Source organism: Rhinopithecus bieti, unplaced genomic scaffold (assembly GCF_001698545.2).
Source record: "Rhinopithecus bieti isolate Rb0 unplaced genomic scaffold, ASM169854v2 scaffold_55058, whole genome shotgun sequence".
Lineage (NCBI taxonomy): Eukaryota > Metazoa > Chordata > Mammalia > Primates > Cercopithecidae > Rhinopithecus > Rhinopithecus bieti.
In genome coordinates, this window is record NW_016821362.1 from 150392 (window position 1) to 163859 (window position 13468).

Below are 13468 nucleotides of genomic sequence, written 5' to 3' on the forward strand. Positions count from 1 at the left end.
TGATAAGGACCACTATAGCCTAGTAAGTTCTGAAACCTCTATAGAGAAATTGGGACAGTAGGAGCTCCTTTTCCCCAGTGATAAGACTCTGCTGCTAGATGACTGTTCCTTTGTCCAGAATCAAAACTAGGCTTCAAGTGGATTTCAGCTTCTGGACATGTTTGAGCATTTGGCTCACACTTGTGTCTTACTTACTGTCTGTCCTGTAAGTCTGAACCCAAACTGGTTGGCTGAGAACAGTGGTCTCCTAACTCATTGTTGTTACTCTTTTCTTGAGGCTGAACTTGCCTCTACCATCCCTCATACTGACTCTGACATGCCTACCCAGCCTACAGCAGCCAAGCCATTCACTAGGAGCTGAGCCCTGCTACTGACCCAGAAGCCCCATTGCCCATTGTACCCTCTTGTTCAGGACTACTCAAAGACTGATTCCAGACCAGGCTGTCAGCCAAGCTTTGCCTTCTTGGACTCTGGCCACTCCTTAAAGGGATGCAACTCTTTCTTCATTACCAGCCATCCTACAAAGTACGGCCCTTCTCTTTACCAGGATTTGTTGGCAAATAGCATGGCTAGACCTACCCTCTTCATTGCAGTTAGTCTCACCAAATAGTCTAATAGCAGACACACTTGCAGAGATATGCAGGCAGAATGATCAGTGTGAGTCAGTGGTCTCTAGGGGCAAGTGAACCTCCCTGAAGCTCAGAGGCAGAGGTGCCAGGAGTTCCTGGGGCAGCTGTGCTGGAGGTTCTGTCATTCTGTCCTAAGCACCATTCATGTTGAGAAGTAAGCAGGGACAGCTGCAGTGTTTGGTTAGGCCAGTCCTGTGCTGTGGAAGGGCATTTCTTCTAGTTGCTATGTGAAGTATCCAAGCCGGGTTCTCTGTTCCTCCCGGAGATCTATAAACTGTCTGAAATCTTTTAGTAAAACCTTCCTGCTTAAATGAACCAGAGTGGTTTTGTCTGGAATTAAAACACTAAATTTACCATCTTCCAGCATCTTGTGACTGTGTGAATCAATCAGAAAATCCTAGAGCTGTAGGCCATTTATTTAATTTTTGTTTGCAGGTCCAGACAGAAAGTACATACCATTAATATTGAAGATCAACTATAAGCCCTACCATGGTAGTAGAAAATTAGCAAGTTCTATGCAGTTACAAACAATGACCAACCAATCAGGTGACATATTCCAATACCATTACTTTCAGTAAAACTTTTAATGTTGGCCGGGCGCAGTGGCTCACGCCTGTAATCCCAGCACTTTGGGAGGCTGAGGTGGGTGGATCACGAGGTCAGGAGATTGAGACCATCCTGGCTAACACAGGTGAAACCCTGTCTCTACTAAAAATACAAAAAAAATTAGTCGGGCGTGGTGGCGGGTGCCTGTAGTCCCAGCTACTCAGGGAGGCTGAGGCAGGAGAATGGCGTGAACCCCGAAGGTGGAGCTTGCAGTGAGCCGAAATTGCGCCACTGCACTCCAGCCTAGGCGACAGAGCGAGACTCTGTCTCAAAAAAAAAAAAAAAAAACAACTTTTAATGTTAATATTAATAATGTCAAGTAATAAAGGTATTAATATTGATAAAAAGTTTTAATCATTATAAAATAAATGTATGATTTACCTTAAAATTTAATATTTATCTCCCCTTTGACATTTCTATTTTGGGAAAAATGTTTCATAAGGAATATATCTTACAGTAGTACACTTATATAACTTATTAATATTTGCCATGCAATTTTGGAATTGCAAATTGCACTCCTGTAGTCCCAGCTACCGGAAAGACTGAGGCACAAGAACCACTTGAACCCAGGAGGCAGACGTTGCAGTGAGCCAAGATCATGCCACTGCACTCCAGCCTGGGCAACAGAGTGAGACTCTGTCTCAAAAAACAAACAACCAAAATAATTTAGAAATAACTGCTATGAATTCACTATTGTAAATTAAAAGTATTCCATTCTTTAAAGAGACTTTAATGGTCATCTAATGAAATCCTTTGTGAAATTTTTTGATGACAGAAATCTTTCTTCAAAAAAAGCTCCTACTTCTCAGATACTGTACTTATTACCTAGGTGACAAAGTAACCTGTACACCAAACCACCACAACACACAATTTACCCATGCACTAAACCTGCACATGTACTCTGTGAACCTAAACCTAAAGGTTGGAAAGAAAACAATAACAAAAACAAAACAAAAAAAGCTTCAATGCCTAAAACAAACAATATACTTTGGTAGAGTGCCCTCATCCACTCCTTTCCTGAAGGGTCCTGAAAAGCACTGTTTGCAAACCATGGATATACTAGACCTTTCTCATTTTCCTGATTAGGGAAGGAAACTATTTGGCCAAGAATTATTTAATGATGGAACTGGGGCTCAACCTACATTCTCAAATATCTTTTTGGCCAAAAATCTTTCCATCATATTGCATTATTCTATTTAAATGCTAGATCTGAAAGAGTTCTGGTGATGCTTCCTAATTTGTGTTTCCTTTACAGTTCAGAAATGTTGAGAGATATTTGCAAATCTGAGGCTGGGGAGTATCTGAGAAGCTGGAGGGAAACATTAAATAACTTCTACCTATCACCCTGACCCCTAGCACTTCCAAGCAAAGCTGTTTATATAAGAACATTTTAAAATGAGTTCCCTGTGCATTTTGTTTCTGCTTTCCTTGCCTGTTGGCTTTAGTTGAAAGAATCTGGATTGGAAGCCCAGTTAAACACTTTCATCTGATCCAATCACAATCACATCGTCATCTGATAGAAATGCGGCATCACCAAACCTCTAGTCTCTTGTTCACACATGTGGACTCTAATCAGCAAAAAGAATAAGCTGTAGTGACTACAAGCAAATATCTCTGAACTTCACTGAGTTTGATGACAGTGGTAATAAAAATAGTCTTTTCCATGACGAACACTACCAGTAAGTCAACAGTTCAAGAGGGATAGTTTTAAGAGTAACTGATGCATTAGCTCTTGTCAATGAGATTCCTTTTGGCAGTAATATATTCTGGGGATTAAGTTAAACCAAATGTTTGTAACAATGGAAATTTATTCATGTTAACAGTTAGGATTATCATCCCAGTGAATATTCACTATAGTTACAGTCAAATTTACTCTTTTGGACATTGCTTATTTTCATTTCTTTTTTATAAACTCCACTAAAAGCAATAAAGCATCCTTTAACATTTTTAAAGTGTTGCAATTTATTTTCTTTTAAACTGTGGTTGTTGTTGTTGTTGTTGTTGTTGTTGTTGTTGTTGTTTAGGGGCTGATCTCCCTTTGCCCACACAGTGCTGGCAGTGAGCAATGAAAGCTCTGCTTGAGAAAGTTCTGTAAGTTCTTTGGCCACATTTGAGCTCACCATGGCTGGATACTACATGGCATTTGTCCTTTGATTTCAATCTGTTTTCTGCCACTTGGTTACTTCGTGGTCACGCAGGTGAATAAGAGGGCCAGTGTTGACTTTATAACTTGAGAGCTTATCTCTCTGGTTCCTGTACCTAGAGAGAGATGGTGCAGGTACAGAAAGGTCCGTATATACATAGCCTTCCATGAAACAAGCCTTCTGCTAGCTTCTGGAGTCACTCTGGCAATTTGTGGTTGCAGAATTCAGCAAGACTAAGAACTAGTGTTGTGTATCACAAATGCACTTTGTCCTTCAGAGGACTTTGTTCTGAAATTGTTCTAAGTCTGTATTTTGTCGGTTGGTATTTTGTCAGCTTTTTTATGTCAGTCTATAAGTGACACTTTATCATGTTTTTAGTCTGTAGAATGAAAGAGAGTAACAGAGAATTTGCATTTTGGGTTGCTTTGTTGTTTGTTTGCTTGTTTGTTTCATCACTCTTGGCTACATAGACACAAGAGTGACAATTATTTCTCCACAATGAAGAGTGGAGAGGGGCTTCATGAGTGATTTCAGTGCACCTATGACCCGGATGCCTTGAGAGGGTCCCCACAGAGCCTTGCATGCCGGTGAGATGGTTCTTCACTCTTCCTGGCTACCACACCACAGCAAGCTCAGAGAAACCCAGGAGGGATGTTTGTAACAATGGAAATGTGCTCATGTTAACAGTTGGGATTTTCATCCCAGTTAATATTGACTGTAGTTACATTCACATTTACTCTTGTGGACACTGTTTGACCAGTGGAGGAGGAAACTCTCATTTATTCCCAAGTCACTCCCAAGTCATCAAACAAACACCAGCTGCAGAAGAGAGCAGTTGCCCAGTGGCCCCACACCTTCCAGCTAACTGTCCCTCAAGCATGAACTGATTGCCCATCTTCCTGTTACTTGGTGGCTCTTAACCATAGTTGCATCTATAATTACCTGCAAAGCTCATTAGAACACTGATACTAAGGTTCCAATCCAAACCAACTAAATCAGAATCTTTGCGGAAGAGTCATGAACATTCCTATGTGTTAATAGCTCCCCAGGTGATTTCCACTTTCCAAAGTACCTTCTCTGTACTAAGTCTTTGACCTTATAGAGATCTTTGAGCCATTGGCCCTGTTGCTTTTTCACTAATTATCACTCTCATTTCCTCATATCCAGATTCCCATGGTCCATAATTGTAATCATCTGCAACAGCTCCATCTCTCCCCATTATTGTACTTTCCTGGTAAAGTCCCTTAACAGGGTTAAACTCACTGCCATAGCTACTGTATACCTGGACCAAATCTCCTGAACATTCCCATGGAAAAACACATGACCAACCATGTTAACTGTTTAATTTTATATCCATGTTTTAGAAAATCCATGGTTTAGAAACCATATTAAAGGAACCTGAAATGTTGACCTCGTGTTAAAAAGTCTTTACAGGTTCCACGTATGAAATAATAACAAATCTCAATTGAACACATAGCACAGCTCAAAAATCCTAGTATGCTTTCAGATTTTCAACTTCCCATACTACAACTTCTATTCTCTCCCCCAAATCTCCTATATTCCCTTTCTCTCCCCACTACTCTTGGCTGATGATCTGGCCTCATCATTGACTGTGAAAATACAGAAATCAGAGGAAATTCCTTATCTTCCTATCCCCAAACCTGCAAAACTACCCACATTTGTATTCAGACTTGTTGCCCTCCCTCCATTTGCTATGCATTAAACATCCCTGTTCCTATGAAAGACCAGCCCTCCTCTTTGATCTGGATCTCTCCTTCTCTTATCTGTTGAGGACTTCATTCCTCCCTTCCTAAGAATACATTGCTAATTTCTTCCCAGAATTTACAAATAAGCATGTTTCAGTATCTTCCAACTTAAAACAAAACAAACCTTTCATAACTCTACATCCATCTTAGCTGTTACACCATGTCCTTGCTTCTCTTCACTTTAAAACTTCTTTAAAAAGGCTTGTCTTTAGTCACTCGCCCCACTTCCTTGATACTCTAGTAAAAACACTATTATCAAGGTCAGCCTTACCTTGCAACCATCTTTTCTTTGATATCTAAAAGGAATCTCAAGCTTAACATGTCCACAAACAATCTCTTTTTTCTAGCACTGCAAAACAATGTGGGCCTTCCTCAGTCTTCCTATTTCACTCAATGGCAGCCTTATCCACTGAGTTAAGCCTTTTTCTTCTTTATCTCATGCCCTATGTATAATCCATCAAAGTGTTTTGTTGGCCATTCATCCAAAATACATCGTGAATCCAGTCCTCTCTCTCCATTTCTTACCACTCCAGTACAATCACTATCATTCCTCACTTGGACAGTCTCCTCTCTTCCGCTCCTGTCTCATGACATCCATTTTCTGTACCGCAGCGTGGGCAGTCTTTTAAAAACCTAGATGAGATCAGATCATGTCCAGTAGCTTCCTACTATTCTTAGAATATATTTACATTTTTTCCTAGGTCTGCATGATCTGGCTCTTGCCTACTCCTCCAACCTCATCAGATACTCCTACCACCCACTCCCACTTTGCCCCAGCATAGAAGGCCCCTGAATGGTCCAAAATCACTCTGTACCCAGACAAATCTCAAACCGTTTAGCTCAGCATGTTATACCTAAAATTCTTGCACCCCAGACTTTCTTTTGGCCAGCTCCTTCTTATCTCAGCTCAACAGTCACTTCTTCTCCCTGACCACTCGTTCTTAAAGTAGCCACCACCCAACACATCACTTTTTATTACATTACTTAGTTTCTTTTCTTCATGGCAAAAAAAAAAGGAGAAGAAGTGATTTTAGTTTCCATTCCAGAAGTAGGTAAAGCTACTTTTAAAAATATCCTCCAGGAATTTGTGTGAAAAAGGAAATGCTGGGCCAGTCACAGTGGCTCACGCCTGTAATCCCAGCACTTTGGGAGGTCAAGGTGGGCGAATCATGAGGTCAGGAGTTCAAGACCAGCCTGACTAACATGGTGAAACCCCGTCTCTACTAAATATACAAAAATTAGCTGGGCATGGTGGCACGTAGCTGTAGTCCCAGCTACTCAGGAAGCTGAGGCAGGAGAATTGCTTGAACACAGGAGGCGGAGGTTGCAGAGAGCCAAGATCATGCCAATGCACTCCAGCCTGGGTGACAGAGCGAGATTCCATGTTAAAAATAACAACAACAACAACAATAATAATAATGCCTGACCTTTAAGCACACTTCCTGAATCGCACAGGTAAGTATTACTGACTTTCTCAAATGGCCTTTGGAGAGGTTTGAGATTTGGTGAGAATAATCACAATTTTAGTTGTAGCTCTGACTACTCAGGTCCTTTGACTAGGTCACATGGCCTAAAGAATTTTGGACCATATATTCTATGTTTCTCTGTGTCCACAAGAAGCACCAACTCAGGGGACTCCTTTTTGTGACAGTGTTTAACCTACCAGTATCTGTGATTTGGAGCAAGCTTAGTGATAATCTAAAGGATGATCTCGTCCTCACTTCTCATAGTGTAAAAGCCCTCACATGGTTAATTTAAGAAATGAGTCTTTTATACATTAAATTTCCTTTTAATAAAAGGGCATAACTAATTTTGTCTCCTTCTAAGTAATAACACTATTTCTGCTTCCAGAAGCTAATTAGGAGATGCCCAGTGTGAATTCTTTGATACCATTGATGAATGAGAAATGTACATGGGTAATTTTTCTTTACTGCTAATAGAAGTTAAACAGCACATGTCCTATGGAATAAAATTTTCTTCTCTGCAATAATAGTAGCTGTTTTGTTTTGACTTCAGAAATCCTGGAATCTCTGTGTAGCCAACAGTAATAACTGCTCATTACAATAATCATCACCATCGACCTGATCAGTCCCCTGGAACACAAGTCAGGACCTAAGGTAATGGATTTTTACCTAGGGTGATGAAGAATTTTACCTGAGGCCTAGGGCAGCCTCTCTGGGAGCCAAATTTGGTGACTGATACTGGCAGCTGTTAATAAATTAAATTCCTAAGTCAGAATTTTTGTTTTAAGTGTTTTCTGAGTGAAACCATATTCAAAGGAACCTGAAATTTTGACCTCATGTTAAAAAGTCTTTACAGGTTCCATGTATGAAATAATAAAAATAGCAAATGTGGATAAGTGAGAAGTTTGTCAAGCAAGGAAAGTAATAGCAGCAACCATGTTACAGAGATGTGGAGACCAACCTCTACTTCTTGGTTTAGGGGTTCCCTTCAAAATAACATGTATGGCTAGGAGAGGGGTAGGTGCTGGAGTGAAAGCAAGCCCTGGGGGTGGTGTACAGAATAAAATCATAAAGTCTCAGGATTAAAATGAATCTGAGGCTTAAATCCCATTTATAGTATTAGAGTGAACCTTTGCTATGTGCCAAACATTAGGTATATTTAGAGTTCAAAAGCAAGGGACTCGGCTCTGTCTTCAAGGAATTCATAGTTTTGACCAGACTATCAGTTCAGATGCATTCTTCCAGGAAGGCATTCAGCTACATTCAAATAAAAAACAAAAACGCATTTACAGAGGCTTAACTAAATAGGGTCATTTCCCTTCCAAATGTTAGGTCCAGAGGTGGGCAATTCAGAGCCATTCAGCCTCTGGCTCCGGATATCTTTGTGCTCCACCATCATTAACATATGACTTCCTTCCACAAGCTAGTCACTCACGGGTGCCAGGTAGCAGCTCTACTCCAGCTGCTTGCCTCCTGCCAGGAAAGAAAGGAGAGAAAGAACAAAGAGGAGGGTAAGAAAGCTGCCTGAATCAGGAAAATAAAAACTTTCCCAGAAATCTCTAGCAGACGTTGGTTTCTGTCTCCTGGCCAAAATTGTGTAGTAAGGCCACTCTATCTGCAAAGAATTTTGGGAAGGTAAGTACTTAAGCTAGGCATATTGCCACTCCAAGCAAAAATAGAGACTCTTGTAAGAAAAAAAAAAAATGGGAGAATGGGAATTGGTTGATAAGCAGCATCTGCCATAGACCAACAAGAACACTGACAATGAAACAGTGGTATAATTTGTACATAATACAAATTTCATGCAGAAAAGCACAGAACTCTATCTTCAGGTTAGGGGGAGGTGTCGTGGAGGGTTCCACTAAAGGACAGTAACACTTGGCTGAGTCTCAAAGAAAGAAACTGTCAAAGTACAAAAGAAAAATAGTTGTTCATCAAAATATTTTTATTTGCCACTGGCAGAAATGTAGCTTGAACCCAAAAGTACCAAGATAAGGTTTCAGGCATTGCTGGCTCCAGTCACCCAATTGATGTCACCAAGACCTAATCTCTCTCTCTTTCTCTCCATCCTTTGATTCTGTGATAGCCAGCAAGCAGCTCCAGATTTACATTACACCCTATCAGCAGCTTTAGCAGTTCCAATAAAGCTCTCAGTATGCATCTCACTGGAACAACTTGGGATATGTGTCCATCACTCTGACCTATCACCTTGGACAGGAAAATGAGAGATGTTGATTGGACAAGGCTGGGCTCTGTGTCTACCTCTGGAGCACTATTCAAAACACTTGAACTAAGAGCAAGAAAGTAGGGTCTCCAAAGGAAAACTGGGAGTAAGTAAAGTAGGGAAAAAGTACAAGTGTCTCTTACAGAGAACAAATTATTTTAGTGATGTTTAGAAGGTGTGATGCACAAGATATAGTTGAACAATTGGCTGATTTTGGTGAGGGGAAGGAAGATTCTGAAATGACACTGGAATTCAGGCTTAGGTACATAAGTATGATGTTACCATGAAACAAGCTGATGACTACACAAACAGAACCAGTCAAGGATGGGCAGGTGAAGGGGTTGGAGGCAATAATAATAACAATAAATAATACTAACTACACTTCCTGGCAAACCAAGGGAAAGGAACAGCAGGGAGCAGTTTCCAGTGCTTAGAACAAACCACTGGACTAGAAATATTGATTTTTAAAAATCTTCAGGCCTGGCCAGGTGCAGTGACTCAGGCCTGGAGGCTAAGGCAGGAGGATCACCTGAGGTCAGGAGTTCAAGACCAGCCTGGCCAACATAGTGAAACCCCCATCTCTACTAAAAAATACAAAAATTAGCCAGGCATGGTGGCGGGCACCTGTAATCTCAGCTACTCAGGAGACTGAGGCAGGAGAATTGTTTGAACTCAGAAGGTGGAGGTTGCAGTGAGCTGAAATCATGTCATTGCATTCCAGCCTGGGCAACAACAGTAAAACTCTGTCAAGAGAAAAAAAAAAAAAAGCACAAACAAACAAACTTCAGACCCATCTTTGCTTACATGAGCATTTAAAAATGTATTTATTTTAATATGCAAAGCACTCTGATTTTGAAAATTTCCCAACTATATCCTACCTCATCTGTCATCTATTACACTTTCAGTTCTCCTTTCTTCTTTCTCTTAGGTAACTAATGTCTTAAAACATCAAAACAAGGGGTTAAATAAGCAACAGTTTGAGACGAACAGTGATTGGAACCTGTAGACATAATGAAAAATAGCATCTAAATGTTTGAAGCTACATGACGCCAGTAAGCTGGTGTAAAACCAGTTTATATGTAAGTGTGCAGGCCTTTGTCTCCGCCAACATGTCTGCAATAAATCCTCAAAACCAAAATTAGTATTTTAAAATATGAGTTGCCCAATATGATGTGAGTTAGCATACAAGCAGATTAAGATGGTATTTCCATTTTGAATGAATATAATTTAAGATTTACAAACTTTCAAAACTAGATTTTTTCTTACCACAATATTTGATCTTTCTTTTAGCTGTAACAGGATTAATTAGTGACCTGGTTTCAAAAGGAAAAAGGACAATTTTTAAAAAATATTTGCCTAAATGCATTAGTTATATTAATCTCTTAAACTGAAAAAGAACTATTTTGAATGTCTCTCAATTCGCACTTCTACAGTACTGCGGTAACGTATTGATAAGAATATTACTCAAAATCGATAAGAAGTTCCATTTCTGGCCGGGCGCGGTGGCTCAAGCCTGTAATCCCAGCACTTTGGGAGGCGGAGACGGGCGGATCACGAGGTCAGGAGATCGAGACAATCCTGGCTAACACGGTGAAACCTCGTCTCTACTAAAAAATACAAAAAACTAGCCGGGCGAGGTGGCGGGCGCCTGTAGTCCCAGCTACTCGGGAGGCTGAGGCAGGAGAATGGCTTAAACCCGGGAGGCGGAGCTTGCAGTGAGCTGAGATCCGGCCACTGCACTCCAGCCTGGGCGACAGAGCGAGACTCTGTCTCAAAAAAAAAAAAAAAAAAGAAGAAGTTCCATTTCTATGCATGTTATGAATAACACAGATTATTCTGAAAGAGGACTAACATACGTAATATTACATATGTTATAGATACTGTTAGGTGTCTAGCCTACAACCATTTCTCCCTTTTCTCCTTTCTTACAGAACCTTGGCTGAGTTCAAGTAACTGTCCTCCCCAGGCCTTCTGCAGCACGGAAGATTGGCCCTGCCCCAATCTCAGAGGGTGAATCCTGATTGGTCTAAGATGACCATACTAGTCCTGTTGCCTTCACAGTGACTAGTGAAGCATGTGCTTGTGTGATTTTAGAAGTCGGCTGGGAAGCAACTGGGAAGAATTTCCTCACTCAAAAAGAAGCACAAGAGAGAGGCCATCTAGTATCTCTTAGAGGTTGTCTGATCTGCATGTAGCCTGCAATTGCTATAAGTACTTTGCCACCTTGAAGTAAGCTAGCCTGAAGATAACCAATATACCGGATAAAACTTTTGTTTAAAGATTTATCTGCTCACCTCCTTCCCCACGACCATGGCGTCGCTCAGATGTAGCACCGTCGTCTGCGTGATCTGCTTGGAGAAGCCCAAATACCACTGTCCGGCCTGCCGCGTGCCCTACTGCTCTGTAGCCTGCTTCCGGAAGCACAAAGAACAGTGCAACCCTGAAGCTCGTCCTGCTGAGAAAAAAATAAGATCAGCTCTTCCTACCAAAACCATAAAGCCTGTGGAAAACAAAGATGATGATGACTCTATAGCTGATTTTCTCAATAGTGATGAGGAAGAAGACAGAGTTTCTTTGCAGAATTTAAAGAATTTAGGGGAATCTGCAACATTAAGAAGCTTATTGCTCAATCCACACCTCAGGCAGTTGATGGTCAACCTCGATCAGGGGGAAGACAAAGCAAAGCTCATGAGAGCCTACCTGCAAGAGCCCTTGTTTGTGGAGTTTGCAGACTGCTGTTTAGGAATTGTGGAGCCATCCCAGAATGAGGATTCTTAAAATGGATTATTGTGCTGCTTGCTCAAACGTGTGCTTGACTCCCAGAACCTGCCTGCTCCCTCTCCCAGGAGACCAGCTAGTGTGGGGGGCCCTAGACAGAAGAGGTTTCCAGGATGCAGACTAGGTTATACAGGCCTTTACCGGCATTGATGTGGCTCATGTTTCAGGCAGACGTGGGGCCCTTAAGGTGGCAAGTCCTTTATGGAGAAAAAACTTGACATTCAGATGGTTGTTTTTAAATGTTTTACTTTTGGTACAGTTGATAGACATCACAAATGATATCAAGCTTTACACTTCATATGGAGTTAAACTTGGTCAGTGTTACTAAATAAAATCAGGATGTGATTCTACTGTACATTGCATTATTCATAATTGTTTGAAATTACATTAAATAAATCAACTTATTAAATAAAAAAAGATTTATCTGCTCAATATTATCTCTTCTGAAAGGTAGCTGTGCTCCATAAATGAGATTGTGAATCAGCTTTTTGTTAGATAAGCGAAGATATCAAACATCAAATTGGTTGTTACAAATCAAATGTTCACATCAATATGTTTTTTGTTCCACATCTAATCAGGAGTGGTGGTAATCTGTCTAGAATAATTTCCAAAGCTGCCTTTAGGTGTGGATTTATTTAATGCATTTGAGAGCACAGAACTTATCAGGGTAGATATGTAGAACTAATAACATAATTGGAAACTTATTAATGAGTGACATTTTATTTAGATATTCTTTAGTCTACAGAAAATGAGTGAATAGAACCACATATTACTAATTTAAAACAATTATCCAGATAATTTGCTTTTTTGAATAGCGTGAGTTTAAGTTTTGATGTTTATTAGTGTAATATCTCTATGGAACCATTTAATCATAGAAGGCTAATCTTTCCCTACAACATTCTCTGCTAAATAAGATTTTCCTGAGAAACATACTAGAATCCTTTTATTCTTGAACCGAGGACTCACTTATCTTATCTAGGCTGATTTGCTGGATAAGGCCATAGCATCAGTCTGTGTGAATCACCCATTTTTTATATCATCCAAAGATAAATTCTTTTCAACAGTGCAGCCTCTTCAGTAATCAGTCCCAAAAATATGTAGGTCAAAGGGGGAACTGAGTGAGAGGATGCCATGGCTTAATTCCATGTATAATCATCACAGAAAAGTCACACAGACATACACACACACACACACACACACACACTCAAATGTCCTCTGACAGTTACTGGCGTCATGTTTAGATATGAGATGGTGTGTTTAGAACATGGCTTCAGAAATCAATACATCAACAATTAGCTGGGCATGGGTCACTGGACCTTAAAAAGGATAACAATGGGGTGGCATTGCCAGAGGAGACCCACTCTCTGGTTACCTGACAGGTGGGCATTACCTTCATAACAGCACAGAAGTGAAAGGAATGATCCTTGGCTCTATAGTTTGTTTTTTTTTTTTTCTGGAGACAGAGTCTCACTTTGTCACCCAGGCTGGAGTGCAGTGGCATAAACATGACTCACTGCAGACTTGACCTCCCGGACTCAAGTGATCTCAGCCCCACAAGTAGCTGGGACTACAGGTATGCGCCACCACGCCTGGCTAATTTTTGTATTTTTTGTAGAGATGGGGTTTCACATGGCTGGCCTGGAACTCCTGGGCTCAAGCAATCCCCTTCCACCCCCCTGTTTTCCAAAGTGCTAGGGTTACAGGCATGAACCACCATGCCGGCCTAGATTTAAAAATTTGATCTCCACAGTGCATCAGAGTTATCAGACTCTTCAAGAAGAGTACTTCATGATAAACAAACACACAGGGGAGTGATATGTAAATCAGAATGCCATTTTTTTTTTTTTTTTTTTTTTTT

General features: G+C 40.6%; 1 protein-coding gene across 2 annotated transcripts; it reads left to right on the forward strand.

Moving 5' to 3' along the window:
• The first annotated feature begins 11132 nt into the window (after positions 1–11132).
• LOC108520817 (zinc finger HIT domain-containing protein 3) lies at positions 11133–12021 on the forward strand. 2 transcript variants are annotated; one of them, XM_017860361.1, is made up of 2 exons: positions 11133–11258; positions 11427–11610. In XM_017860361.1, exons 1-2 carry the CDS (start codon positions 11143–11145, stop codon positions 11608–11610), a joined length of 300 nt encoding a protein of 99 aa, XP_017715850.1. In that variant the 5' UTR covers positions 11133–11142. The 2 variants fall into 2 exon arrangements, with proteins under 2 accessions (XP_017715850.1, XP_017715849.1); XM_017860360.1 differs by having other exon boundaries at positions 11133–12021.
• Positions 12022–13468: the final 1447 nt, after the last annotated feature.

Bases quoted from the DNA above. Each gene is read 5' to 3' on its own strand.
- LOC108520817 (XM_017860360.1), top strand. From the start codon at position 11,143: ATGGCGTCGCTCAGATGTAGCACCGTCGTCTGCGTGATCTGCTTGGAG.